General features: G+C 37.6%; 2 protein-coding genes across 3 annotated transcripts in view; both read right to left on the bottom strand.

Moving 5' to 3' along the window:
* The window catches only part of CADM2 (cell adhesion molecule 2), a 1,073,247-nt gene extending 1,071,586 nt beyond the window's left edge, over nt 1–1,661 (bottom strand). For both annotated transcript variants that reach the window (XM_053565552.1, XM_053565553.1), the window contains exon 1: nt 1,627–1,661. The gene's annotated coding sequence lies outside the window, so the exon portion shown is untranslated. The remainder of the gene's footprint in view (nt 1–1,626) is intronic.
* On the bottom strand, nt 999–26,615 carry LOC128567396 (uncharacterized). The gene is made up of 2 exons (XM_053564605.1): nt 26,591–26,615; nt 999–2,342 (listed from the first exon to the last, which is right to left on the bottom strand). The coding sequence occupies exons 1-2, from the start codon at nt 26,613–26,615 to the stop codon at nt 1,684–1,686; spliced, it is 684 nt and encodes a 227-aa protein (XP_053420580.1). The 3' UTR covers nt 999–1,683.
* Between the last annotated feature and the right edge of the window lie 1,031 nt (nt 26,616–27,646).

Below are 27,646 nucleotides of genomic sequence, written 5' to 3'. Positions count from 1 at the left end.
AATTCAGGAAAATTCTGCCCGCCGCCCCTTCTTTCACATTCATAAATACGCATAAATAAAACACGGTCCCCAGCCTACACCCCGGAGGAGGGCAGGACAGAGGATGCATTCCAAGAACTTGCTGAAAGATGGTTCACTGACCTCATTTAAATCCTCCAAAGGCCAGCTGGGTTTTGCACGCTTGTGGGTCTACTGTGTCTTACTTTCAGAGGCCTTTTACCCAGGGAAAAATAAATTTGATCAACTTATCTTTCTTAAAAAAATACCCAAATGATGACAGAAGGGTTAGAGGTGAGCAAAGCTTTATCAAGAAATCAAGAGTCACCTAGCTTAAAAATAGTCTATCAACCATTTCTCATCCATCTCCCTAGAGCTACACTCAAACCCCATCTCTATACTACTCCCTTCAAAGCAACACTCTTCCGGCGTGCAGCCCCTGCCCACCCAGCCCTGCACGCCGCCTCCGCCGCCTCCACCACCCAAGTGTCCTCTCCCCAGGCACTCCTACTTCACGCATTGCCGTTTATTTAATAACCAGCATCATCCTTTCATTCCACGCAGCCCCCTCCTCCCTTCTTCAAAAGAGAGGTTCTGGGGATAAGTGAACCCAGATTCCCTCGCCACCCCACATCCAAACCCGGTGATTTGCATAATAACAGTGTTTTGTGCGGTTTCCCTCCACTGCGGTCACAGGGGTTCTTACATTTCACGTGAAAGGATAATACTAATTACGGAAAGAAGCGGCAGCGAGAGGACAGAGAGGTAGAGAATCTAAGCGAAAATCCCCTAGCAATAAAGTAACTGCTTGGGAACACATATTCCTCTGCATTGAAACAAACGAAATGACACAGGCTGAATAATAAAAAGTCAATGTGTTATTAAAGTGAGCTTGGTCTCTTCATTTCTCTCTTTCTCCCTCTTTTTTCGTTTCTTGGTTCATTGATTCATTTATTCTTTTCTTTCCTCCCCTTTTTATTCTTTCTTTCTTTCTTTTTTTAAAACCCCAGACAGAGTCTCCTCTCCCTTTCTAGGTGAATGACACGTCTCACGACACATTTCCCCCCGGGATGTGATTGCAATGCGCCCGGTGCTGCTGCTGCTGCTGCTGCTCTCGCCGTCTCGGGAGCTCGCTCCCAGGCTCTCACACACTTTTTAAAGACACACAGATATGATGATGGTGGGAAGACGGGGAAAGGGAAAGGCGACCCGAAAAGGGGGGAGGTTAAAGCGACAAGAGATGGAGGGAGATGCTGTGGGAGGTGGCTGGTGGGGGTTGTGGGGAGGGTGGAATGTTCAGAAAGACACAAGTTGCCAGCCAAGAGGCGTGGGGTGGGTGGGGGATGCTGGCAAGGATGGAGAGAGAGGAAGGAAGCTCAGGTGAATGAAAAGGCGAAAGGTGCCGCGTAAGGGGCTGACTGCTGGGAGGGCTGGGCTGAGCCAGCGCCAGGGATTCGAGGGGCTGGTGCAAACTACCACTGCCCCCTGCAGCACCGGGGAGTGGGGGGAGGGGGTAGAAATCGCCGAGGACCGGGGGACCGTAAAGGGAAGAGTGGAAATATGGGGTGGAATGATGATGATGGGGAATGGGCGTCCAGTTGATGCTCCCCGCGGCGGGGCGGGGATTACCTTGTAGCAGGAGCCCGCAGACACTGTAGAAGCGGAGAACCGCGCTGCGTTTCCAAATCATGGTCCTTTCTCTAAAGGGCTGGGGAAGGAACGAGTGGGCAAGAGATGCTGGCGAGCGGGGCACACGAGTTCAGGTCTCCGCTGGTGTTCTCCCGGCGCCCGCTGGACCCAGCGTCCCCGCCGCTGCGGTGTTCGAACCCGCGAACGCGGATCGGCGGCAGTAGAAGCGGCGGCGGCGAAGCACCCGCAGAATGGGGTTTGGGTGGGTGAAATAGTTTCTTCTCGGCCTCCTCCTGCTGGTGGTGCAGCCGCGACAGCCCGTCTGCCAGGCACGGGTTTGGAGCTTGCCTTCCTCTCAGCGCTCACAGCAAGTCCCAGAGCCCGCCGGGGCTGCCCGTGCAGGTGGTGCAGGGATGCCGGGGTGTCGGAGAAGGTGCGAGCGAAGGCTGCAAGGGGTGGGTAGGTCACCGAGGGGAGGGGTGGGGGGAACGGCAGAGCAAGCAGGCAGCACAGCCGCTTGCGCTCGGGGTGTCTCGGGGTCCTGGGAGGGGAGGTAGCAGCGGTGGAAGCAGCGTGAGTGGCGGTAGCTGCAGCAGCGGCGGCGGCGGTGGCTCCCGGATGCTTCGGCTGCAGCAGCGGCTGTGGCGGCGGCGGCGGCGGCAGCGGCGGCGGCGGCGGCGGCGGCAGCTCTACCCAGCACCAGACACAAGGGCAAGCTCAGCGCGGCGCTGGCCCCGCCCCCACCCTGGCCAGGAACAGACACCGCCCCCCAGCCAATGGAAACATATCCGCCCACCAAACTCAGCCAATGAGAGAAACGGATGGGTGGAGACAAGCGCCGGGAAAAACAAACAGGCTTCTCAAGGACCCTTCGGGCAGGAGGAACTGAAGCCCCCATTCACGCATCCCCAGGGGGTCTCACCTCCTTAGAGCTGTCTGGAGCTAACTAGAAAAAGAGACAAACACCTTCATCAATCAGTGCTTCGCACTCAGGAAGGGTTCCGCCAATCGCCACCGCGAGGGGGCGGGGTTAGCCGTGTCCCCAGCAGGTTCTGGAATTCTTGGTGCCTGGGCGAGGTTCTGGGTGCGAAGTTCTTGTGCGCATTTGGACTCCTAGAGCAGATGGTGGCTGCACCTGCCCACTCACCAGCTGCAGCAACAATCTCTGACGTTCCCAGCAGCAAAAGGGAAAGATTGCAAAGTGCGTGGGAGAGGCTAAGTATAGGGAGGAGAACACCTACCTGCCTACAAGAACTTGTGCGGCAGAGAAGGAAAGAGAAATGGAGGAAATATTTTTGTTGTTGTGCTTCCACGATTTTACTTTAGGTAAAAATCTCAGTAGAACTTGGCGGGTATTGGCACTAGGATCAAGCAGACCCCTGGTTCAAATCCCTTATCCGTCATTTCTTGTTTTATAATGTTTGATGATTTACTTGCGTGTATAAATCTGAAGCCTCCTCAACTGCAAAATATGGATAATTCTGTAGTCCCAGCTACTTAGGAGGCTGAGGCAAGAGAATCGCTTAAGCCCAAGAGTTGGAGGTTGCTGTGAGCTGTGACACTAGGGCACTCTACTCAGGGTGACAGCTTGAGACTCTGTCTCAAAAAAAAAAAATAGGGATAATAATACTGTAGAGGTGTAAGGATTAAGTGAGAATGCAATCATGTTAGTGCTGGGCTATGCAGTCTGTAAGTGCTTCATGAATGGTGGATCTTGCTGTTTGGTGGGATTTTTCTTTTTCAGGATAGCAGAAAATCTTAGGCAAGCCTCTTTAAAGTATTTCAATAATAGCCTTAGGAATGGAAAAAAGAAAAACTGTACTTTATTCATGAATGCAACCTAAAGAGGCCATCCAAAGAGACCCAAGAAGCTGGAAAGAACCGCCTCTAAAAATCATCCTGAAACGCGTCCTTTAGGGAAGGAGATACACCTGAACAAGATGTAAGTTCGTCAGTAGTTGTGTTTCTAAATGAGCTTAATTCCCAGAGCTTTGCCTATGACCAGCTTTTAATTGGGCCAAATTAGAAGATGATAGACTAGTTCAGGAGTGTTAAATCAGTCCCAGCATAAATAAAGTCGGTTTTATTTAAGAGACTACACAATAGAAACCTGCAAGCAAGAAGACAGAGGGAAAGATGAGAGGCAAGATCAATATTTATGCCCTTCATTCTTTCCCATTTGTTGTTTACTTTGCCACAACCTTTTACAAATTCAACCCTTGCCTTTTAACTAATGACCCATTTACTTTTTTGCCCACCTTTCTCTCCAGGTTCTCAAAATTAAGGAGCAAAATGTCCATAAGAAAGCTGCAAGCGTACTCTTGAAGAAAGAGGATGTGTGAATACCCTTGTTATTGTAGGAGATAGTTGCCTACTGTGAGTTTTAGCTGTTTGAAAAGTCAGTAAATCCAAGGATACTGCTATCATTTAAACTATTGTCAGCATCACAAGGTGAAATTCTAATCATTATTGACTCATGCTTAGGTTTTGTGTCAAGGGGAATATAATAAATGGAAATGCCAAAGAAGTTAGGATTTTTTTTTTAATTGAAATAGTGGTAAGGGTTCCTTGGTTCTAGTGCACATTGAACATCTAGCTGTATGACCTTGGCCATATTTTCAACTTCCCTGACCTCTCAGTGTCCTCAAGTATAATATGAAGAATCTGGATGTGCTTACTCCTAAAATACACAGAGCTTAAAAAAAAAAAAATCATTAAGATTGTTACATTCCAGAAAATGCACCATTTGAATATGAATATCTCAGCATTTGTGATTGATACTCTGAAATAGATCATGTTTTATTCTTGTTAATAACTATTAGAGCAATTATATTTCTATATTGAAATAGTCTGTAGCCTTGCTGTTGGATATATGGTTCTCCTATCAATAGCCCTAGCACCACTTTGAAACTATTAGAACTGCAGAATCTCAAGTCCTACCCCGTTATCTAACTGAATCAGAATCTTCATTGTAACAACATTCCAGAGTGATTGACAAGCACACAAAATTTGGAAGCACTGGTCTTTTAACACTGTTTTTGCCACATGTTTGCTCCCAGTAAGAACTTCACTGTATATTCTATGGGAAGGAGGACACTAAAAGGCCTAGCGATTCTTTGGTAAATTATTATTTTCAGGAGTATAGGAATCCCCTTCTCATCACCACACAAAGTAACTCTTCCCAATAAACTATGGAACAATTAATTAATTTAATTAGATAGTTTTTAAAAAAGGGGTTGAAAAATTGATTATAGTAAGAGTCATAAATTTTCATGTAATAAAGGACACTCTTTTCTCCACACACCCAGGGGACTGGAAGAGGGGGTTTTACAGTTCTAGGGGAAAAAACATAAAAGTGTGAGCTCTGGCCATTTGTGTAAATGATGTCATATGCATGTACAAAAAATTAGATAGTGTTCTAATTTTAACTAGTCTTTTCTCATAATAGATGCTATTAATAAATTAATTTTAAAATATCATAGCTCAGTGATTGTGAGATCTTTCAGTATTTTAGAAAAATATGACATGTCAAAATGGTATAGATGTGTTATTGTAGGAATAATTTCTGAAATTTTCAACAACTCTAAGAATGCAATTAAAAATCTTCCTCTCATATTTTTAGGTTTATTATTGTCCACATATATCATTTGTGTGTCAGTTAACATAAATTAACATAATTAACTTTAATTAATTATGTTAATTTATGTTTACTGTTAATTACCAAAAGATGACGTCTATTCATGTGACCCTATATGAAATAGTCTTACATATCAAAACTGTTTGGTAAATTTCCTTTACCTTCCTTATAATTAAGCCTTGTAATCTCTTTTGCTTCATGGCAAAGTATTTTAAATATTTAATTTTGTATTTTGAAAGAAGTATAAAATGGGAAGAACTCAAGACTTTAAATCCCCATTCATTTAGTATATATTTTCCTATAAAATGATAGATCATAATTTTTTTCTGCCTTAAATACGATGGTGCTCTTCACTTATATTATCATAGGATGAGGTGATAACCCCTTCTTTCAATAGTACTGTAGATATTAGGGTTCTTTTAAGGTATTTACCACAGAGGAGGCCAAACTGAGCTTACATCTCGTGATTATTTCTACTGTAGTTGAAAGAATTGAAATTTATCATGATTGTGATATTTATGCTTTTTTTTTTCTCTACTAGGAGCAAAGTAAATTGTTTTCACAATTTTAATTGTGACAAAAAATATTTAAATGAAAATGAGGGAACTACTAAATGTCACTTTTATCACTCTAGATACATTTCTTGGAATTTCACATGGTTGGTTAGAACATTTATATTTCTCTTTTAAAATATTAAGTTTAGGTGAAATATATAAACATTTAAAATATACTGTTACACATATTATAGATCTCCAGTACTAAAAATCTAGAAATCCATGCTAATTTGACTCTCACAGTAAATTGACCTATAAAAAGAAATTTTATGGCTCGTGAAAATGTATACCATTATGAAAGAAAATAAGTGTATTGAATACTAGAAACATCGATTGTCATTCTGCTTGCTCACTAGCATTTTTTATATGAGGTGAGCTACCTGTGTTGCAGAGATATTAAGAATTCATAGGTATAGTCTATAGTATATTAGTAAAATACATGGCATATAGTATTATTAATATATGTCATTTATGTGTTATTCATGTTACATATGACAGTTTATATATCATATATATTTAATATAATATATATGATATATATCATATATATATCATAAATATATAATAATAATATATTTAATAATATAATTTAAATATATCATATATATTTAAATGCGTTTTAACTTAGCATTTTGCTACTATTTACAAAGAATTCAGTGTCCATCTTCAGTATTGTGACCTATTATTTTATCTCACCTCACTCCAAATGTCTCATCAGTAGAATTTCAACTGAGGTGGATGATAGTATATAAAAGTAAAGAAAAGAAATTCACAGATATTTATTGATAGAAATTTACAACCTCAAGGTAAGCTATTTCTGCCCTTTTTATATGGATATATCAAGTAGCAATATGATCAATATCTCCACATTCTCTCATTTTCAGTTTAAAATACGCAGTCACAATATAGAGAGTGAAAATGACCTCATGATAGTAAGTAATGTAATTTCTAGCTCCACAATGATTTAATCTAAATGATCTAAGATATGTGGCCATCACATACTTTCTAAAACTCATCAAGAGGGATAGTTCCTTTCTCTACATTTTCACTTGGGCAAGTAAATATTGACCCTATTTTATAGATGGCCATATGATCCTGGAGTTTAAAAGCAGGTAATATTTAAAATAGACGTTCTGGGCCAGGTCCAGTGGCTCACACCTCTAATCCTGGCACTCTGGGAGGCCCAGCAGGGTGGATCCCCTTAGCTCAGGAGTTGGAGACCAGCCTTAGCAAAAATGAGACACCATCTCTACCAAAAATAGAAAAATTAGTCCAGCATTATGACAAGCGTCTGTAGTCCCAGCTACTGAGGAAGCTGAAGCAAGAAGATTGCTTGAGTCTAAGAGTTTGAGGTTGCTGTGAGCTATGATGCCAGAGCACTCTACCCAGAGCAACAGAGTCAGACTCTGTCTCAAAAACTAAAATAACAAACATAACATAACATAACATAACATAGCAAAACATAACGTAACATAATAAAAGGTAACATAACGTAATAAAATAAAATAAGTTTTGTAAATGACCAAAGATAGAAACATCTTGAAAATGACTCTCAACCCTTGGACATAATTATCTTCAAAATGGATTTCATTAAAAACCACAATAAACAAATAAACAACTAAAAAATACTCTCAAGACAATGACTTTATAGCAAGTCAAACCAATTTTATACCTGCCACATGGTTTTTGTACAAGGAGTTTTTCTTTTATCTGGAACTCTCTTATTTGATATCATCATATATTTCCTTACTTCACCAAATAGTTTGCTCAAATGTGACATTCTCAGCAAGACATCCACCGATAATTCTCTTACTCTTCGTTCCTACTTCCTGGAGTCATCCTTCATGATTCTAATTTTATTTTTCTTTATGCCTTTTGTAAACCTGAACTTATACCATTTGTTATGTATATATTGTTTTTTTCTCCCCACCTAAATGTAAATTGTAAAAATGCAGAGACTATGGCTTGTCTACTGAATTTTCAGCAAATACAAAAGGAACAGTAATCACTAAATACTGTTTATTGAAGAAATGCGTATATCCAGTCAAAGCTTTCTCTTCTATGGTTTAACTTGTACAAATTCATCTTCCTTTACCCTTACTCTTTGTGTCTTTTTCTAGGACGTCATTTCCCTAAGTAAATAATCTAATTCTTCTCTAGTGCAACCACTCAAACAAAAAGTTCAGCGTTTAAAAAAATCCACTTAGACTTTTATTTACAAAATAAATCCATATGGGTTGATAAAAATAAAATACATTAGTGATTCCATTCTCCATACATAAATACTGCTGACCATTTGTTAACTATTCCTGATTTTTTTTTAAGTAACAAATAGTGTGGAGTAAATAGACAAGAATAACTATAGTCACTTTTTGATGACTATAGTTTTTTTTTTTTGAGATAGAGTCTCAATCTATCTTGTAAATAGACAAGAATAACTATAGTCACTCTTTTGAGAGAGTCTCACTCTATTCTTGCAAATAGACAAGAATAACTATAGTCACTTATTGATGACTATAGTTTTTTTTTTTTTTTGCTTTGAGATAGAGTCTCACTATGTTGCCCTCGGTAGAGTGCTGTGACAACCCTGCTCACAGAAATATCAAACTCTGGGCTTCCACAATTCTCTTGCCTCAGCCTCCCAAGTAGCTGGTACTAGAGGTGATGTGTGCATTTTTAAAGCATCTTTTACAGTATTTGGTGTGGATCTTTGTATTTCTGTGGTTTAAGAGATTCTTTGTATTTGCAATAATATTTAATAGAATTCTGATTAGAAACATTATAAAATTCTTCTATCGAATAAGTCAGGCCAGACTAAAAATACTGAGACCAACTAGGGATCCTGTTTTTTTGACCCAGATTGACTAAATAAAAGAAGTTGTGTTGGTAACTCACATAGCTGAGTTAGAGGAATTGTAAAGGACACTATGATTTTTCTCAATTCTTAATAAATCTAAGGCAAATTAAACTACCTTATATTTCACTATTTAAGCAATCAATTTTATCTATATGTCCAAGGAGCATCTATTTTGTTCCTTAGTAAAAATAAAAGGAAAAACAACAAAACATCTTGAAGTAGCAAACAAATAATTATTTAAAAGAACAGAGGAAAATAGAAATAAATCTGCAAAGTAATATAAAAGTTATAGTATGGCTTTAAAAATATGGCTTGTTTTTTAGAGCTATACTGCTTACTAGGCAGGCGTTAAGCATGAGTGGCTATTTAAATTTTGATTTAAATTAATTAAAAATAAAGTAAATTAAAACTTATGCTTCTTGGGCATGCTAATCAAATTTTAAGTGACTGTTGCATTGGACAGCACAGAGAGAGAACACTTCCATCATCACAGAAAGTTCTACTGGATAGAACTGTCTGTAGTATCAAAATATGTATCAATCTGAGTTCTCCAGAGAAACAGGACTGTTTTGAATTATATCTCTAGCAAGAACTTTATACAAGGAATTGGCTTACACAGTTATGGAGGCTGAGAAGTTCCAAGAATGGCATAAGCAAGCTGAAGACTCAGGGATACTGAGTCTGTGATAGTTTATTTTGTATGTCAACTTGACAGGTCTAAGGAGTGCCAAGATTATCTAGTAAAACATTATTTCTGAGTATATCTGTGAACACATTTCTGAAAGATATTAGGATTTGAATCAGTAGACTGAGTAAAGAAGAGCCACTCTTATCAACGTGGGCAGGCATCATCTAATCCATTGAGGGCCCAAATAGAACAAAAAGGTAGAGGAATAGTAAATATTCTCTCTCCCTCCTCCTCTCTCTTCCTTACCCTCCATGAACTGGGCCACCCCTTCTTTCTGCCCTCGGGTAACAAAGCCTCTGCTTCTTAGGCCTTTGGACTCTGAGATGTACCCCTACTCTCTACCCCTCACCACTTCTTTTCAGGTCTTCAGACGTACAGACTTGCACCACCAACTTTCTTTGTTATCCAGCTGGCAGAGGACACATGGTCGGTCTTCTCAGCCTCCATAGTAATGAAATCTCATTAAAAAAAAAAAATCTCCTGTTGGTTCTGTTTTTCTGGAGAACTTTAACTAATATATAGTCTGAGTCCAAGTTTAAAAATGGGAAATGGTCAATGACCCAGTTTGAAAACAGTTCAGTATATACAGAAGATTCTTTCTTAATTTCCCTTTTATCAAACCATCTCAATGTGTTGGATGAGTCCCACCATACTGGAGAAGGCAATCTACTTCACTCAGTCTATTGATTCAGATGTTAATCTCATCCAGAAATATATTCACATCCAGATACAAAAATACAACCAAATATTTGGGTATCCTATGACCCAGTCAAGTTGATACATAAAATTAATCATCACCCCTTTCAGGGTTTTTTGTTTTTTTGTTTTTTTTTTGTTTGTTTTTGGCTGGGGCTGGGCTTGAACCCACCACCTCCAGTATATGGGGCCGGTGCCCTACTCCTTTGAGCCACAGGCACCTCCCTCATCACCCCTTTCATTTGATGAGGATTATGTTGGCATTAATTTTCCCTATCATATTTTCAAGATCCAAATTCTGAATTTAAAACATTAAATTTTAGGGAAAATAAGATTTACCTCTCAGAAAGACCAAGGTGCTACCTAATGTATTTTGATTAGTTTGCTATTAATATGCCTCTTTCTCATAATATTGGTAGTAAAACCACTCATTTTCTTCCTTTTTTTTTTAAAGACAGAGTCTCACTTTGTTGCCTTGGTAGAGTGCGATGGTGTCATAGCTCACAGCAACTCAATTCTTGGGCTCAAGTGACTTTCTTGCCTCAGCCTCCCAAGTAGCTGGGACTACAGGCACTTGCCACAATACCCAGCTATTTTTAGAGGCAGGGGGTCTCGTTCTTGCTCAGGCTGGTCTCGAACCTGTGAGCTCAGGCAATCCACCTGCCTTGGCCTCCCAGACTCCTGGGATTACAGGCGTGAGCCACCGTGCCCGGCCAAAACCACCCATTTTCTTAGTATGGGTGTTGAGAAGGAAGAACACATTCTTACTTTGAGTATTACCTTACACCGTGGTCTATTAATACGTGCTATAATCAAGAATGAATTAAACTGAAGAGTTTATTAGTCTAAACACTTTAGTTGCAAGTAACATAAATCCAAATCAAATTAGCCTAAGGAAAAGAGAAAAAGAAATTCCTCAGTTGAGGGAAAGAATACATTTTGATCTACGGACTCCGTAATATTATTAGGATTGTACCTTTTTTCATTCAACTCTGAACTCTTATTTCTCTTAAATTAGTTAAAATCTCAGCAGGTTCTCCACACAGGGAAGCAAAGAGGATCAACAAATTTCTGGCTTAACTCATATTTACATTAAATGGTTCCAGAAAAAGAGAAGGGCTATTTCTTTATAACTCTAACTAGAATCCTGGAATGACTTAGATAGATGACCTTTGATTCTGATTATGTTTCCTTGACTCATTCTGTTAGATTGGGCAATGACAGTGAAGGTATGGATCTTTAACCAAATTATCTTACTGGGCAGGGGAGGTAATTTATAAAAGGAAAAGATCCTGGACGAACAAAATGTCATAGAGATCCACAACATAATCCAAAGGAAAAAAATTATAAAATATGATACAAGGGGCATTTATATGGATATGCATGTTATTACTTACCCATGCTAATTAGAATGAAGTGGTAAATGATAGTCTTTAGCACTTCGCACACTGCTCAGTAGGGTCTCAATAAATAGTTATGGAGCAAATAAACATAGTGCAGTAATAAAGTTCTCACTACTGGCAAAATTTAGAAGAGGATTATCCTCAGATTTTACAGAGCCAAAAGATTACTTCTCTGCCTCTCTATGATAGCTGATAATACTATGTATCTAAGTGTCATATCAGCTCTTGAAAATTAACAACAGTTAAATGCTGATTAATTTCTGGCTTTTCGTCTTAGTTTCACATTTTTTTCCAGAATGGCTTAGAGTTACTCCTGTGCTTATTGCATGCATACTTAGTTGTCTTCCCTCGTGTACCACCCTGCACTTATCCCTATTAAATTCCATACAGTTTTCCATGTATGACTTCTCTAATTTGTCAAGCCCATTTGAAATTCTAGTTTGGGCTTCTAAGATCAAAGCAACTTGAACGAACTCAATGTCACATTGACTGTGTTCTTAATTGCATTATCTAAATCTTTACCGCACACACGCACTCATGCATACACACACTCACACACACAAGTCATATGAATTCCAATCTTGAACTACCCTATTTGGTACTCCAGAGGGTTTATTATTTTTTAGGATTTGGACAACTTAGACTTGAGTGAAATGCAGTTAGCTTTCAAGCTCTCTACATCATATGGGATTGCTTGCAGAGCAAATATTTAGTTCAGGAAGGCTGGAAAATATATACTGAAGAGTTTTATAGGCAAGATATAGAGTGACCAGGGTTCTGAAAGTCAGATCGGAGAAGAGAAATATATACTTGAAACCCCAAAGAAAAGTTCTGAGCAATACGAAAACAGAAATTTAGGAAGTTCATTGCTTAGAAAAAGATGCCAAATATAGTACAAAAGCAGCAGAACTTGATAATCCACCAAATACATTTTATGTATGGATTCCTAGGTGGCTTTTGTTCACAGAGAGGAAAAAAAAAAAGTTTAAGGATTTTGGTCGTTCTAGGCCCTCAGTTAGAAAATGAAGTTTGGGATCCAGGAAATTCTACATCCATGCTTACATTTTTATTGTGATTGTGTTATTTTGGTTTGTGCCTGAATTGAATGAATGTGTACACATAATTTTAACCAAACACCTTTTTTTAAAAAAAAATTGATGCAATATATTACAGAAACACATAAAGAAGTTAATGATTTGTCTAAGGTTAGAGAGCGTTTTAAATTGAAAGAGAGTAATAGAACAAAATACTTGTTGATGCACAACAGCCAAATGCTATGGATGGCATGTTTCCACACATGCATTGTTGTAGTCCCATTGGGTATTGTTTATTCACTGGATAGTTTTGGCAAAATGTATCTAAAATATCTCTATCATCGTAAATCCACCTAAAAAATGAAAGATCGTATGCAGATTGTAACAATATATTTTGAAAGTTTAAAAAATGATGTATTCTAAAAATGTCTCACTTACTATCAAGTTTACATGATTGACTATCTCAGCAAGTAGTATGAGAATGAAGCCATCCAGATCTCTACAAGTTGGTAATGAATAAAACACTAGTTTTTCAGTAAATGACCACAGGAAAGGATAGATCTGACATTTATTATGACACTTTTTTATAGGTAAGCTGCTTTTGTAATACCACATGTAATCATAAACTCTTAACATATATCCATCATCACTCTTGTTTTATAAACAATCTCAGGAAGTTTAAATAACTTGATCAAGTGATAAATATAGTAAATGCTAGACAATTTTACTTCATATTTTGGGTCTTTCAATTTCTTTTATTCTCCTTCAAGAAACCCATCAACGAAAGATATAAGATTATTATTACTACAGAATATGCTTTATTCCATGTACACAGAGGCCACAGTGTGAAAGTCCTACTGAGAAGGAAATCAGCACCATGGCTAGATCCACGTGCTAAAAAAAAAAAAAAAAAAAAAAAACCTTGTGGAGGATTCAAAGGAGAAAATTAGACTAGAAGTTGCTAGAAGAGTAGACTAATACTTTGCCTTCACATACATTAGAATATCTGAGTATTCACTCCATAAAGTGAAAACCAATATTATTTTTGAAAGATTTCTTAGTTGTCTTTCAAGGCTACCCATGAAAATTTCCATGGGTTTTTCATGCAAAAGGTTTCTGTACTTAAAACATACTTACAGAAATGGCATTATCAAATATCATTTGAAAATGTCAATGTCTTTCCTTAGGCACACAAGGCGTCTATATTTTTCATTTTCCCACTTGTCTTCCTATTATTGCTATAGTACATATTGTCCTTCTAACTCATAAACTAGGTCCTGTGCTTTCATGATGGGTCTGCATTCCAAAAACTGTAGACACATTTTTTTTCCCTACCCCGTGTTCTTTGCAAGAAAACAGTTTTGTTTTTTTTTTAATACTCCTTTGGTCCTTCCAAACATCTTCCAAAACAATAAAAATCCTGTGTTTTAAATAATTTATAGACAATTTCTGATAAAAATTCAACCAAAAATTCTAATTTGATAGTTCTAACAAATTCTCCCATGAAGATGATCAGCTTTCTTTTTCAACATGAATTTAAGAAATATCAGAGTCAGTGTAACTTGGTATCTAAAATTATGTTTACTTGTATCTATTTAAATATGGACTAATATTTTTTCCATGTCTGCATAATTCTGTATAAGACTGATCACATCATTCTCTAAATGCTGAGATACCCTGATTTAAATGAGAGTGAATTTTTCTCACAGCTACCATGTGATTTGGAAGAAACAGCCTGCTGCTAAAGTTGCCTTTTCTGCTGGCTTTCAATGTAGGAGGCATTGTAGACTCATAGCTGATTTTTAGCAACCTAAACTTAATTTCTTGGATTGTAAAATTTTGTGTCTATGGATAGGGGAATAAGAAATAATTTTTAATCACCACTCGTGTTCCAAAAATGTTGATGAATCAAGGCACTGAAGTGCAAAATGTGAGGTAAATACCTGTCGAATGATAAATGAAACAAGTTTTTTTTTAGTCAAGGGGGCAAGCCAATTAAACCCCAGATTTTCACAGACTTACACACACCATCCAATGTACTTCTCTATCAAAGGCTGGTCTTTCCAAGGAGAGACGTGGGGAGGTGGTAGGGAGAAGCAGTGGCAGTCCGGGTAAGACTTAGTTTGAATAAAACCATCAACAAAAGGAAATGTCTTTTTTCTGTGAGCATTTCTTTCAGTACCAAGATGGAAAAAAAGGAAGCAAATTGTGTCATAAATAGTATTTCAAAACTACCAGATACACACAACATTTCCCTTTAGTTAGAGAGAGGCCAAGAGTTTCATGGTAATTGAGGCTTCTCCACAGAAAGAAAACTTTAGAAAAAAGATGTGCTCTTCCTAATATCATTATGACACAGTTTAGTTTGACTTGGTTTTGATTTTATTGTTGTTGTTCTTTCACTAAGTGGACTTCTTTATTATTTCTTTTTTTTTTTTTTTTGGCTGGGGACAGGTTTGAACCCACCACCTCCGGCATATGGGACCGGCGCCCTACTCCTTGAGCCACAGGCGCCGCCCTTCTTTATTATTTCTATAGCCAAATAGGTTGTTGGCTGTCCTCCTTTGAGGGAAAGATTGACAGTCATTCTGGACAGTTCTGATTCCACCTTTAGGATGCCAGGCTCCCAATCCTAAGTCTACACTTTTGTTACGCTCCTGGGATCACTAAGGAATGCAAATAGATGAAAACACAATATTAATTATGTCAAATCTAAATCTTCACTATAGTAAAGATAAATAATTCTTCCCAGTTCTATTTCCCATTGCAAACATTATGCATTCACTTAGTTCAATATGGTCTATTTCAGCCCTATCATTAACTTGAAGGCAATGTACATAGCCAAGAACATAATGTACGTAAAGATACCGCAATAAAATGCCGGCTGTCGGTACCTCTATGGCACCCCGTTACCTTTGTTGGTGCCCTCTGTGGCACCCATCACTGGGTGAAAGAAACAGCTGGGACACAGATTAGAAACACAATGCTTCCAAGAGGTGGACTTCCCATAGGTGCAGGGAAGCCTGGAGTAACCTCTGTAGTGGCCTTTTATTGAAACAGTATACAACAGGTGTGGGGGGGCCCAAGTACTGGAGCTACATGCTTAATGATCACTATAAGCTCTTTCCCCAGGGGCTCGACTCCCACCCTGTTGAGTCACAAATATTCAAGTTCTTTTTTTTTTTTTTTTTTTTTAAAGACAGTTTCACTTTATCGCCCTCAGTAGAGTGCTGTGGCGTCACACAGCTCACAGCAACCTCCAACTCCTGGGCTTAGGCAATTCTCCTGCCTCAGCCTCCCGAGCAGCTGGGACTACAGGCGCCGGTCACAATGCCCAGCTATTTTTTTGTTGCAGTTTGGCCGGGGCCGGGTTTGAACCCGCCACCCTCGGTATATGGGGCCGGTGGGTGCCCTGCTCACTGAGCCACAGGCGCCGCCAATATTCAAGTTCTAACACCTGCTTGCTAATGAGCTACCGATCTTATCTTATTAAAGCATGCAGTTGCTTGAGGGCTTGTCTCTGGGCTGCAAAACATCTCCATGCTGGCTCAGAGACTGTCCTGATCTCAGGGACTCCCTCAAGAACTGGTGGCCGCTTCTACAAGCCTGGTGCTCGGTCTCCTACACCCAGCAACAAAGATATGTCCCAGATTCAAATATAACCTACCTCCAATTATAAATTTTTAAAGGAGAATTAAAGTCACAAAGAATAAACCTCCTCACAAATTAATGTATTAAAATGTTAAAAATCAGAGAAATTAAAGTCTAAATTGAAATGATTATTGCTCTTGCCATATTTTATTTCCAATAAATTAATGTAAAAATTTCTCAATGCTACCTCTTATTATGTTCAATCTCAGATGGATCTCAATGCCTGAAATTTGCTTTTTATGTAACTGTAATCAAAATAATCTTTCATGAGAAGGCAAGTGGTTCTTCAGAGCCTTCTGAGTTGTACCACCTTCATACCACTTACGATGTGTCTCACTTTTATAGAGCCTAAAGAGTTAGTACACATAATGTTTTATTATAGGACCCAAGCATCAGAAGCTATCCACCACATCTAGACAGTCTATCCTTGGAAAAATTTTGTTCTCAGAATTCTTTTTTCATGTTATAAGTAACCATAGTGGAGGTTCAGTGTTAAAATGGAAAGAGAGAGACACAGTAGTAAATTATAAATTTAGTCTCCCTGGATCAAAAAGATCATCCATTTCCTGCTATGTCTCTAAAAATCTTCTGCAATATGTAAAAGTCACTCTTACCAAACAATTAATCATAGAATTGTGTTTACTGTATTACTTGCAATTTCCATTTTGAGCCTGTGTTTCTGGCTCTCCACTACTGACTTGAGCAACAGTTCCATTTGTTTCCCTGTAAAGTGTTTAACCTTCAGTTTTGGTTTCAGCTAAAAAGCCACCTTCTGCAGCTGAAGCTGCTGTTGATGTTTCTGATGCTGTGCCTCAAGTAGCCTAATAAGAATCTATAAGCCATAATCTTTCCAACACTTTAATATTATAAATATTGCATTTTCTGCAAGCTTATGGTAGCTTCTTAGTTCTGAAACTCATAAATTAAAGCTAGAACCTCCATAGTGCTCCTTGCACCTGTGTAACTCAGCTGTAGTTTTAAAGCAGCAAAGATTGTTCTGCCAACCAGCGCCTAAATAGATTGTAAAGACACTCTTTTCCCTGTAATGTATATTTGTCTCAGCTGTGCCTGTTTACTAAGGCCTCTGTGATCTGTCAGCATCTGCTGAGGAACTGGATGCCATAACATATATTCTGAGTTTAGTTTGAGATGAAGATATGGCAGTCTGTGTCCTAAAGTTCCCCATGTTTGTCCAAGGCCACCCATGGCTTTTGCTGAGGCCCATGCAGCCTGTGCTGTTGCTTATGCTAATCCTCTCATGAAGCTGTCGTCTGCCAAGATATCCTGTATGCTAAAACCTCCTGCCCAGTGCACAGAACTTAAAAGCCAATAGCATCACTGTAAATACTCATGAGTTCCAATATAAGCGGCCACACATGGAAGGTCAAGATACCCTAGAGCACAAAGCTCAAAGCCACATGTGCCAGTCTTACCAAATCTTCTCTACTTTCTATTTTCCTCCAAACTATAATCTTTTGTCTTGTATCTCAATGTTAATTCTGAACCCATTTGGTGGTGGTGGGGGGGGGCTTTGAGGGACTCAGTATCTGTCATTTTTCTTTTTCGACTTGGATTCTAAACAAATTGAGAAATAAAATAAATAGGCAGTTGGAAACAAAAATAGTAACCTCAATACTAACAAGACATAGGAAGTAGCTTGTTAGGGGTGTGTGTGTGTGTGTGTGTGTGTAGAAGGATATGATTAGCTATAGCTACATAGGATATGATTACTATAGCTACATAGTACTGTACATAGAGAAGCAAAACCTTGAAGGAGTCTCCAGAGAAAAATGAAGGCAGGACTTGAGAGAGTTGAGCAGGCTCAACTTATTTCCCCCAAATTCCATGGAGTGGAGAGCAAAGGGATGGAAAATGCTGGGAGTGTGACAGCAATGGAGCTCTCTCAATAGTCATGCAACTTGGAATGTAGTAAAACTCTACCATCCCCCAAACAAATAACTTTAATAATATATTTTTTTAAGTATGGACATGTGTCTCCCATATAAATTGCAGTGTTCCACGTAACAGTCAATCTTCCAAGTTAGTTCATGTTATCTATTTTAATTAATAAATGTCCCTGAAGAACAATGTTGTAACTGAAGGCACTAGAAAAATGGTCACATACAACAATCTTTTCTAAAATAATACATTGTGAAGCGTTTTGGATGTCACAAAATCCATTTTTTCTTAGTGCGGCTCTAATGCGAGAATCAGGTGTCCTCAGTTTCTGGCAACTGCTTATAACGCTTACACCCAGTACCTACTTTTAACTAGAATGGGGGCTGGTGACCTAGGAGTTGGTGGAAAGTGGCTCAGGCCATAAGACTTGAAACTTTTATAGTTATTTTGGGGAAATGATGAATATGAGAAATAGAGAATAAACTGAGCAGGGTAGATACAGTTTGTTTTCATGGAAGAGAAATCAAAACGATGATGAATTGTGAAATGTTAGTCCTACTGGTCTCTTTCACATCCTCTCCTAAGATTCTTTACTCCTTATTTTAAAACTCCTTCTAATAGCATCACAGTGGGTGGCTGCAATGTTTACACCCCTCCATTCATATTCTGAAATCCCAATCCTCAAGGTGTTGGGATTAAGAGGTGGTGGGCACTCCTGCTCCTGTGGCTCAAAGGAGAAGGGCTCCAGCTCCATATGTAGGAGGTGGTGGGTTCAAACCTCAGCCTGGCCAAAAACTGCAAAAAAAAAAAAGGTGGTGGAACCTTTGGGAGATAATTATGTAATGAAGGTAGAGCCCTCATGAATGGAATTAGTGTCCTTATAAAAGAGATTTTGAAAGCTCATTTGCCACTTCCAGCATCTGAGGACATAGTGAGAAGGCATTTTCTAGAACCAGATTGTTAGATCTCCCCAGAAATCGCATTGGTTGTTGCCTTAGACTTCCCAGTCTCCACAACTGTGAGACATAAATTCCTATTGTTTCAATGCCTCCCGATTTATGGTATTTTGTTATAGCAACCTGATCAGATTAAAACATGGTCAAAAATGAAGCAGAGTCAGAATTATCTTCATATTAATAAAATAGATCCTCTCCCTGTATCTCTTTTGATTTAGAAAACTGATAGAGAATGTTCAATATCTGAATGGTGGTTTCAAAGAAAAGAATGAGTGAAAGGAATTTTTTCCCATTATTTCCATAATCTTTTTTTACTTGCCACTATCTCCTAAATTAACACATTGGGGAAGTGTAGTCAACAATGTCTTCAAAATGGAATGGATTTGAGGTAAAGGAATTTATAGTAAAAAATTGGAAGAAGTCCTAGCACTTGGGAAGCTGAGGTGGGTAGATTGCCTGAGCTCACAGGTTTGAGACCAGTGTGAACAAGAGTGAGACCTCCTCTCTAAAAATAGCTGGGCATTGTGGTGGGCGCATGTAGTCCCAGCTGCTTGGGAGGCTGAGGCAAAAGAATCCCTTGAACCCGAGAGTTTGAGGTTGCTGTGAGCTATGATGTCACAGCACTCTACCCAGGGAGAAAGTAAGACTCTGTCTCAAAACAAACAAAAAAAAAATTAGAAAATAAAACTAAAATAAAATAAAAAATGGAAGAAGTCTCTATTTTTGTTGGGAAGTCCATTCTCTTGCCAGAAATCAGGATGTTACAGTGCAACAAAATATTTCCATAAAATTATGTTTTATAACATTAAATTTTTTCTTGGAAGAGCTAATAATATTAAAATAAATATTCCTTCAAACCATTTCAAAAGATCTTCTAACAAATCTTTTTTCAAGTGGAATTTTACAGCAACCACTGCAGACAGCCATTATATCAGATAGCAACATTACAACAGGCTTTAAAATTTGTGTGGTATTTCTAGGTGTTTGAAGATTAGATTAGTACTTGAAATATTTCTAAGAAATGAAAGTAGACAACCAAACACTACCACTCAGATTCTGAGTCTCCTAAATTTTTACGTAACTGTACCTTTGCTATCTTGGATAAAATAGATTTTTAATGCGCTCACAAAGTATATTTAATTACAACCATTTTTCATGATTAAAAGTCTAACTGTTTTTGTGATCTGTCATATAGATCTGTAAAAAGAAAAAGAAGGTTTCCATCCCATCTTAAAGAGATTCTTATTAGTTGCAATTGATATTTAACATCTCAAATTTACAAGGCATTTAACAAAGCCTGAATAATATATGTTGAATTTTCTTTCAGTTTTATGGTTAAATGGATAGTTGGATAGTTTCATTTGGGTATACACTTGCTAACCTGCCCAGAATGCAGGGTATAGAAAAACTATATAGTTGACTATATATATATAGTCTCTACTATATATATGTCTATAAATAAATATAAGGCAGTGTATTTATCAGATATTGTCCTCTAATGGTTTCTACTTTGTTTTAGATTTACTCACAATGAGAAAGAATGATCTCACTTGTGTGTTGTGAGTTAAAATATACGTTGTTTATGTACAGATGAAATTAACCTTAATTATAATTATGCTTACCTTGAAAGACTGCATCAGAACTTACACAACATATCCTCTTTCCCACATGTGCTTAAATATGTTCTCCTGTTTCCTCCCTTGTATGCAGGCTAGACTCTGAATGGGAAAAACCACTTCATTAACATGATAATAATTTAAAAAATAATATGTGCTATTTTGCTGAATCTTGAGTTTATTTTACAATGTTTCCTTCTTAAAGTTCCTAAATGCGTGTTGACATTTATTTCTATATAGCTTCCATTAAGGTTTTATTTTTTTTGTTATAAGCTTTGAATTAGAAAAAAAAGTGTTTCTTTGAATTGTTAATCTTTAATGATCATTATGCTCATTTCAAAGTTGTAACATTTCAGAGCAAATAGCTTTTGAGAGAGATTCACTGTTTTGCAATTTGTTTTATCAGAAATTTCTTCTACTTTTATTTTCTCAATTATTCCCTTTGAAATTAAAGAACTATATAATCGTATTTTCATTTCCTTAAAATAGCACTTAAGACATTTATAACAATTTTCAAATGTTCTCTGCATTCCTACTCAGCATTTTGTTAAAGTTACCTAACCTTAAATTATGATTTTTATTCCTGCTTCCTTTAGCTGTGCTAAGAAGTAATTCTGCTAACTATTGTTGATGCACCTTCTTCCTTAGTTTTTTTTTTGGGGAGGGGGGGGCTTACGTTAGCCATACTCTCTAATATACGGAGGGTGTCTATTAAATATATACATATACATATATAAACATTTTAAGAAAGGAAAAAACGTATATTAAAATTGTAATACTCAAGTCACCGTTGACTTTTGCAATTGCAAGTGTTACTCAAATGTGACTTGTATTATCTTTTGTTATCAGTACACATTGAGTATACAATTTCAACGCTTTTTTTCTTTTCTTAAAATGTATATATGTTTTCTTTTGGCACCCTCTGTATTTGTGACTTCTTGTTGCTATATTGCCTGTATTGCTGGGAGTCTCGCTTTTATCCCACTGGTAGTCAATTTATCAACTTTACTGACCCTATTACATGCATATTTTTAAAGTGATTTCTTTAAAGTGATTTCCAGTGATTTCTTTTTCCTTTCCTCCATAGTATTTTGTAGTATATCTTGCCCTCGTTCTGTATTAGCTTCTAAATATGTTTCTACTTTGACTTTTGTCTTACTTCCCCTGTGCAACTACTACATTTTGGTAAGTTTCTATGAGAAAGTGTATATGTTAGGCCTCCTTAGAGAACCTTGAGGAAGTTAGATTGTTTTATACCTTATAAGTCAATAGATCCCAATTCAAATATTCTTTATTTATAGCTTTCTTCACAGGTAATGTGTTTAGAAAATTCAAAGGATAGGGAAACAAGGCAATGTAAAAAATAAAATGATTTCCACTGAAACACATTGTGTTTTTTGTTGTTGTTATTGTTGGGGATTCCTTGAGGGTACAAAACCTAGGTTACATTGATTGCATTTGTTAGGTAAAGTCCCTCTTGTAATTGTGTCCTGCCCCAAAAGGTGTGGAACACATTATTCTTAGTAAATCATCCCAAGAATGGAGAAGCAAGAATCCTATGTACTCAATTCTCATATGAAGACAGTTGATGACCTAGAACACATTGTGTTTTGATTAATTGGGTTAATTGCGATTAAATCAGTGAATGAGAATTGGAAGACTGAAATAGCTACAAATCCAGAATTTTATATCTATTATATGAAAAAAAGTAAATACTTTTATATGTGCCAGTAATTCCTTAAGAACAAAACAAAATCCATATTGATTTTAGAACACTATATATAGTACCTTTAAGTGCATGCTAGGAATATTTTGCATGTTTTCAACATAATTTTAGTTTCAGTTATTAATACTCTTGATGAATCTACGTTTATTTTTATATTTGCTTGTTTTAGTTAATTTAGAAAATTACAATGTTTCTTCACTTTTAAATTCTCTTTTCCTAATTAAACTTTCAAATGTATCTAGCTATTGTATTTCTAAGGTTTATATAAAAGATACATTGCATAAACCCTTGCATTGACATCAGCTTGTATTAAAGGTTGCAAGCCAGACATGGCCTTTACTGAAAGTCACAAACCAGTGGTGGGAGGGGGGTATAAGGGACATGCAAGAATGAATGGACCCTGACCCCTCCACTCCCTTGGTATACAACTGTTTAATTTCTTTTTTACTGGAAGTTTACTTCACTTTTCCACTAGCTTTCTAATTATTATAGCCAATATTGTTCTCATAAGATTATTTTAAATACATTACTGTTTTACACATCACATTATTTCATAAGATCTACTTTAATGTTTATATAAATTACAAAAGCATTTACTCTTTTGACAGACAGTATCACTCAACAAAGAGTCCATTTATTTCCCTACATTTCCAGGGTGCTCTGAGCAGTTTGGGACAATGTAACTTTCTCAACACCTATATCACTTTCAGAGATGAGTTTAAAACTAGATATGCCTTAAAGTCAGTCATTCTGCCACAGATTCAAAGTCCAAAGTTTCATTTGTGTGCCTGTTAAAATAGGTTATCCACTTGCAAGATACAGTGGTGGTATAGATATAAAGTATACATTACCATTCCAAAAGGGAAAACATAGAGAATTATTAAGGAGTAACAGATCCCCAGTAGGTCCAAAACACAAGTGGCGAAGAACATTAAATCTCAAGGATCCAGAGTAAACTTTCTTGACTCCATGTCCTGCTTCCTGGAGACACTGCAAGGTCGGGGCCCCAAGGTTTCAGGCAGCCTGGCCTCTGTGAGTCGCTGGGCTCAGGGCACCCAGATCTTCCAGGCCTGCATTGTAGGTTGGCAGCTCTGTAGTTCCAGCATCTCTGTGGCAGTCCTGCTCCCACAGTACATCTAGATACTGCCTTGGTGGGAAGGCTCTGCAGCAGCTTGGAATCCAGACCTTTGCTTGACGTTACTCTAAAGAGGGCTGTCCCTCACTAGTCCCTCTTGGGGTCCCCAGGCTGTCTGATAGATCCTGTAATATTGAGGAGGAGGCAGCCAGGTCCCAAGGATTTCCAGAGCACACCTGTCATGGTACTGGCCTTCCCAGAGCCTCTCCTGGGGCAGCCAGAGAGCACTGAGAGGGAGTGTGCAGCAAGCACTGCCTGGACTTGCTTGTAACCAACTAATGACCAGATATCATTTACTTAACTATATTGCCTGAAAATAGTTTTTCTTAAAAAAAACACACAATTTGCAGTTGCCCGGGGAATGCTGTGGGGAGGGATGTATTCTCACTTAACTGCTTGTGGGAATATAAATAAATTGGGAACTTAGCAATAGCTATCAAAAGTCCTGAAATTATGGGAAAATATGAATATTTCTTCAATTTGGGGATATCATAAACAAAAATGTGTATACAGTGGCAGCTATTTTCATCAGTCTTTTGGATGAAATAGTACTCAGTATAGTTTTAATTTTTACCACCTCCATAAACACTGAATACAATTTTTTCTCACGTTTATGGCTGATTGTGTTTTTTTTTTTTTTTTTTTTTTTGTGAAATGCTTTTCCATGTTGATTTCACAACTGCCTGTGTTTTCATTTGATGGAAAAACTACTATGAACATGGCATTTTTAACATGATGTTTTCTTTCCCTTTTGCTCAGGAAACAATACTAATAAAGGGCTCCTCATGTGTTTCCTCAAAATAATATTTCACTCAGCAACTCTTAATGAACACCTACCGTGTTCCAGGTTCGGAGTCAAGATACAGCAATGACTGAAAATAAAACAAAGCAAATAAATAAAATCAAATAAGAACAAATAAGCAAACACTCAGGCTTCATAGAGCAGCTAATATTTTAGTTTCTTTTGAACTACAGAAAAGATTATAGATTCTGTAATCAGATATGCTAAATAATTAAAGTAAAATACACACTTTACACACTTACTTGCTACTACTCACTCGATGCTTTAATCATGGTATAACCTACTTGTTCTCCCTGCCCCTTCCCAACCCAATTCTTCTTTATAATAATGATGAAGTACGGATTAAATAATTAATTCTAGGAGAGACTATATTAGGGTGAAATATTTTCAATTCCGCAAATTCATCATTGATATATAGCCTTCAGTATTCACTTCTATTCCGCCTAATAATTTTGCATCACATAATGCACTTACCAGGGGAGATATTTAACTATAACTGCAACAGAGAAAATCTGCCCTGAAAGTCATGGACGGTGGGAAATATTGAACTATTTCCTATTATTTATCAAAGCATAAGCATAATATATTATCTTTAGAGAGCTATTTCTTTCTTTTTTCTCTGCTTCCTCTTCCTCCACATCCTCTCCTTTCTTTTCCTCCTCTGCCTTTTCCTCCTTTTTCTTGACTGTAATGTGATAATCTCTGCTATGTGCTGTAATATTGCTTATGTGTGTTTGTGTTCATTTATATATTTAATTTAAGTCAGATTTTTACTTTGATTTTATCTAGATCTTCTGATATTTTTGAATGATTTTTAGTGCTATTTTTGTAATAAGAATTTTGTTTAAAGAAACTTAGTCTAGGGCGGCGCCTGTGGCTCAGTGAGTAGGGCGCCGGCCCCATATACCGAGGGTGGCGGGTTCAAACCCAGCCCCGGCCAAACTGCAACCAAAAAAAAATAGCCGGGCGTTGTGGCGGGCGCCTGTAGTCCCAGCTGCTTGGGAAGCTGAGGCAAGAGAATCGCGTAAGCCCAAGACTTAGAGGTTGCTGTGAGCCGTGTGACGCCACGGCACTCTACCCGAGGGCGGTACAGTGAGACTCTGTCTCTACAAAAAAAAAAAAAAAAAAAAAAAAAACTTAGTCTACTCTTTCTAGCTTCTCATCATGAGCCAAAAAAGAATAATTTCCTCTCCCTTCCTCATTCTCTCCCTCATCTTCATCATTCAATTTTAATCAATATTATTATCTTCCTTGTGTTTACTTTTGTATAAAATCTGTATACTTTGTCATTGAATTTGTCATTTAAAAGATGCCCTTGGCCAGGCGCGGTGACTCACGCCTGTAATCATAGCACTCTGGGAGGCCAAGCAAGGTGGATTGCTTGAACTCACAAGTCTGAGACCAGCCTGAGCAAAAGCGAGACCCCCCCCACCATTTCTACTAAAAATAGAAAAACTGAGGCAAGAGGCTCACTTGAACCCAAGTTGGAGGTTGCTGTGAGCTATGACGCCCAGGCACTCTACCTGGGTGACAGCTTGAGACTCTCTCTCGAAAAAGAAAAATAAATAAAAATAAAATAAATAAAAGATGCCATTGGATTGCAAGATTATTCCAATATCCATATTTATTTTTCTTTTCATTATTTTTAATTGATTCATTTTTATATTATTAGGCTGTGTAATATTTATATCCCATTCTATTATTCTTATTTCTGCCTTGGTTTTTCTATTAAATCTTCCATTATATATGATAACTTCTTTTTTTTTTTTTTTTTTTTTGAGACAGAGTCTCTCTCAATTGCCCTGGGGTTGAGTGCTATGCCATCATAGCTAACAGCAACCTCAAACTCTTGGGCTCATGTGATCCTCTTGCTTCAGTCTCCTGAGTAGCAGGGACTACAGGTGGCTGCCACGACGTCTTCACTTGCTCAGTGTGGTCTTGAACTCCTGAGCTCAAGCAATCCACATGCCTCGGTCTCCCAGAGTAGTAGGATTATAGGTGTGAGCCACCACACCCGGCCCAATATCTTCTTGCTGCTAGTATTTTTTCACAGCATTTTTCAATCAGTTCTTAACTAACTGTAGCTTTTCTTCAAGAAAACTTCACACGTATATGTTCCTGTTTTATATTGAATACTGTTTTGTCTGCATCATTTATACTTGGAAGACAATGTTGCTGAATATAAGATTCTTGTATCACAGGCACGCACCACAACACCTGGCTAGTTTTTCTATTTTTAATAGAGATGGGGTCTTGCTCTTGCTTAGGCTGGTCTTAAACTCCTGAGCTCAAGTGATCCTCCCACCTCACCTTCCAGAGTGCTAAGAGCCACCATGCCGCACCCTAGGTTCCCTTTTTTCCACATCTTTGATAACATCTTTTTTTTTTTTTGTCTTTTTCATAATAGCCTTTGTAACATGTGTCAGGATATATCTCATATAATTTTAACTTGCATTTTCATGATAATTAGTGATGATGAACATTTTTAATATATCTGTTGTCCATTTGTATGTCTTCTTTTGAGAAATGTCTAGTTTATGCCTTTTCTCGTTTTAAAATTGGGTTGTTTGTTTCTTTGCTATTGATTTGAGCTTTTTATATATTTGGGACATTATATCCCTACCAGATATACAGTTCAAAAATATTTTCTCCCATTCCATAGGTTGTCTTTTCACTCTGTTGATTGTTTCTTTGTTGTGTAGAAACTTTTTAGTTTGGCGCAATCCTGTCTTTTTTTGATTTGTTTTGTTTTTTGTTTTCACTTTTGTTTTCTGAGCTTTTGAGATCTTAGCCAAGAAATCTTTGTCTAGGCCAATGTTTAGAGAATTTCTCCTCTATTTTCTTTCAGGAGTTTTATGCTTCGGGCCTTATATTTAATTCTTTAATTTATTTTTAGCAGATTTAGTATGTAGGGTGAGAGATGTGCCTAATTTTATTCTTCTCCATGTGGATATCCATTTTTCTCAACACCACGTATTGATGTCTGTTTTTTCTCTAGTGTGCGTTCTTGGTAACTTTATCAAAAATCAGTTGACCATAAATGTGTGGGTTTATTTCTGCTCTATCCTGTTCTAGTCGTCAATGTTTCTGGTTTCTTTCAAATTTGTTCATTTTACATTGACTTATAAAATGTTATGTATGTAGAGTGTACGATATAATGTACTTATTTGAAAACAACAAAATGATGTTTTGAAATACATATAGATTGTGGAATGATAACTTCTAGCAAACTTACAAATATATTACCTCAAATAGTTAACATTTTCGTTATCAGAACACACTATATCCGCTCTGTTACAATTTTTCGATAATACAACATATCATTATTAACTAATCCATCCCCAGTCTCTACGATACATCTCTTGC

Source organism: Nycticebus coucang, chromosome 16 (genome assembly GCF_027406575.1).
Source record: "Nycticebus coucang isolate mNycCou1 chromosome 16, mNycCou1.pri, whole genome shotgun sequence".
NCBI classification, from domain to species: domain Eukaryota; kingdom Metazoa; phylum Chordata; class Mammalia; order Primates; family Lorisidae; genus Nycticebus; species Nycticebus coucang.
Note: the sequence above shows the minus strand (reverse complement) of the source record. Positions and strands in the feature narration are given on the sequence as shown.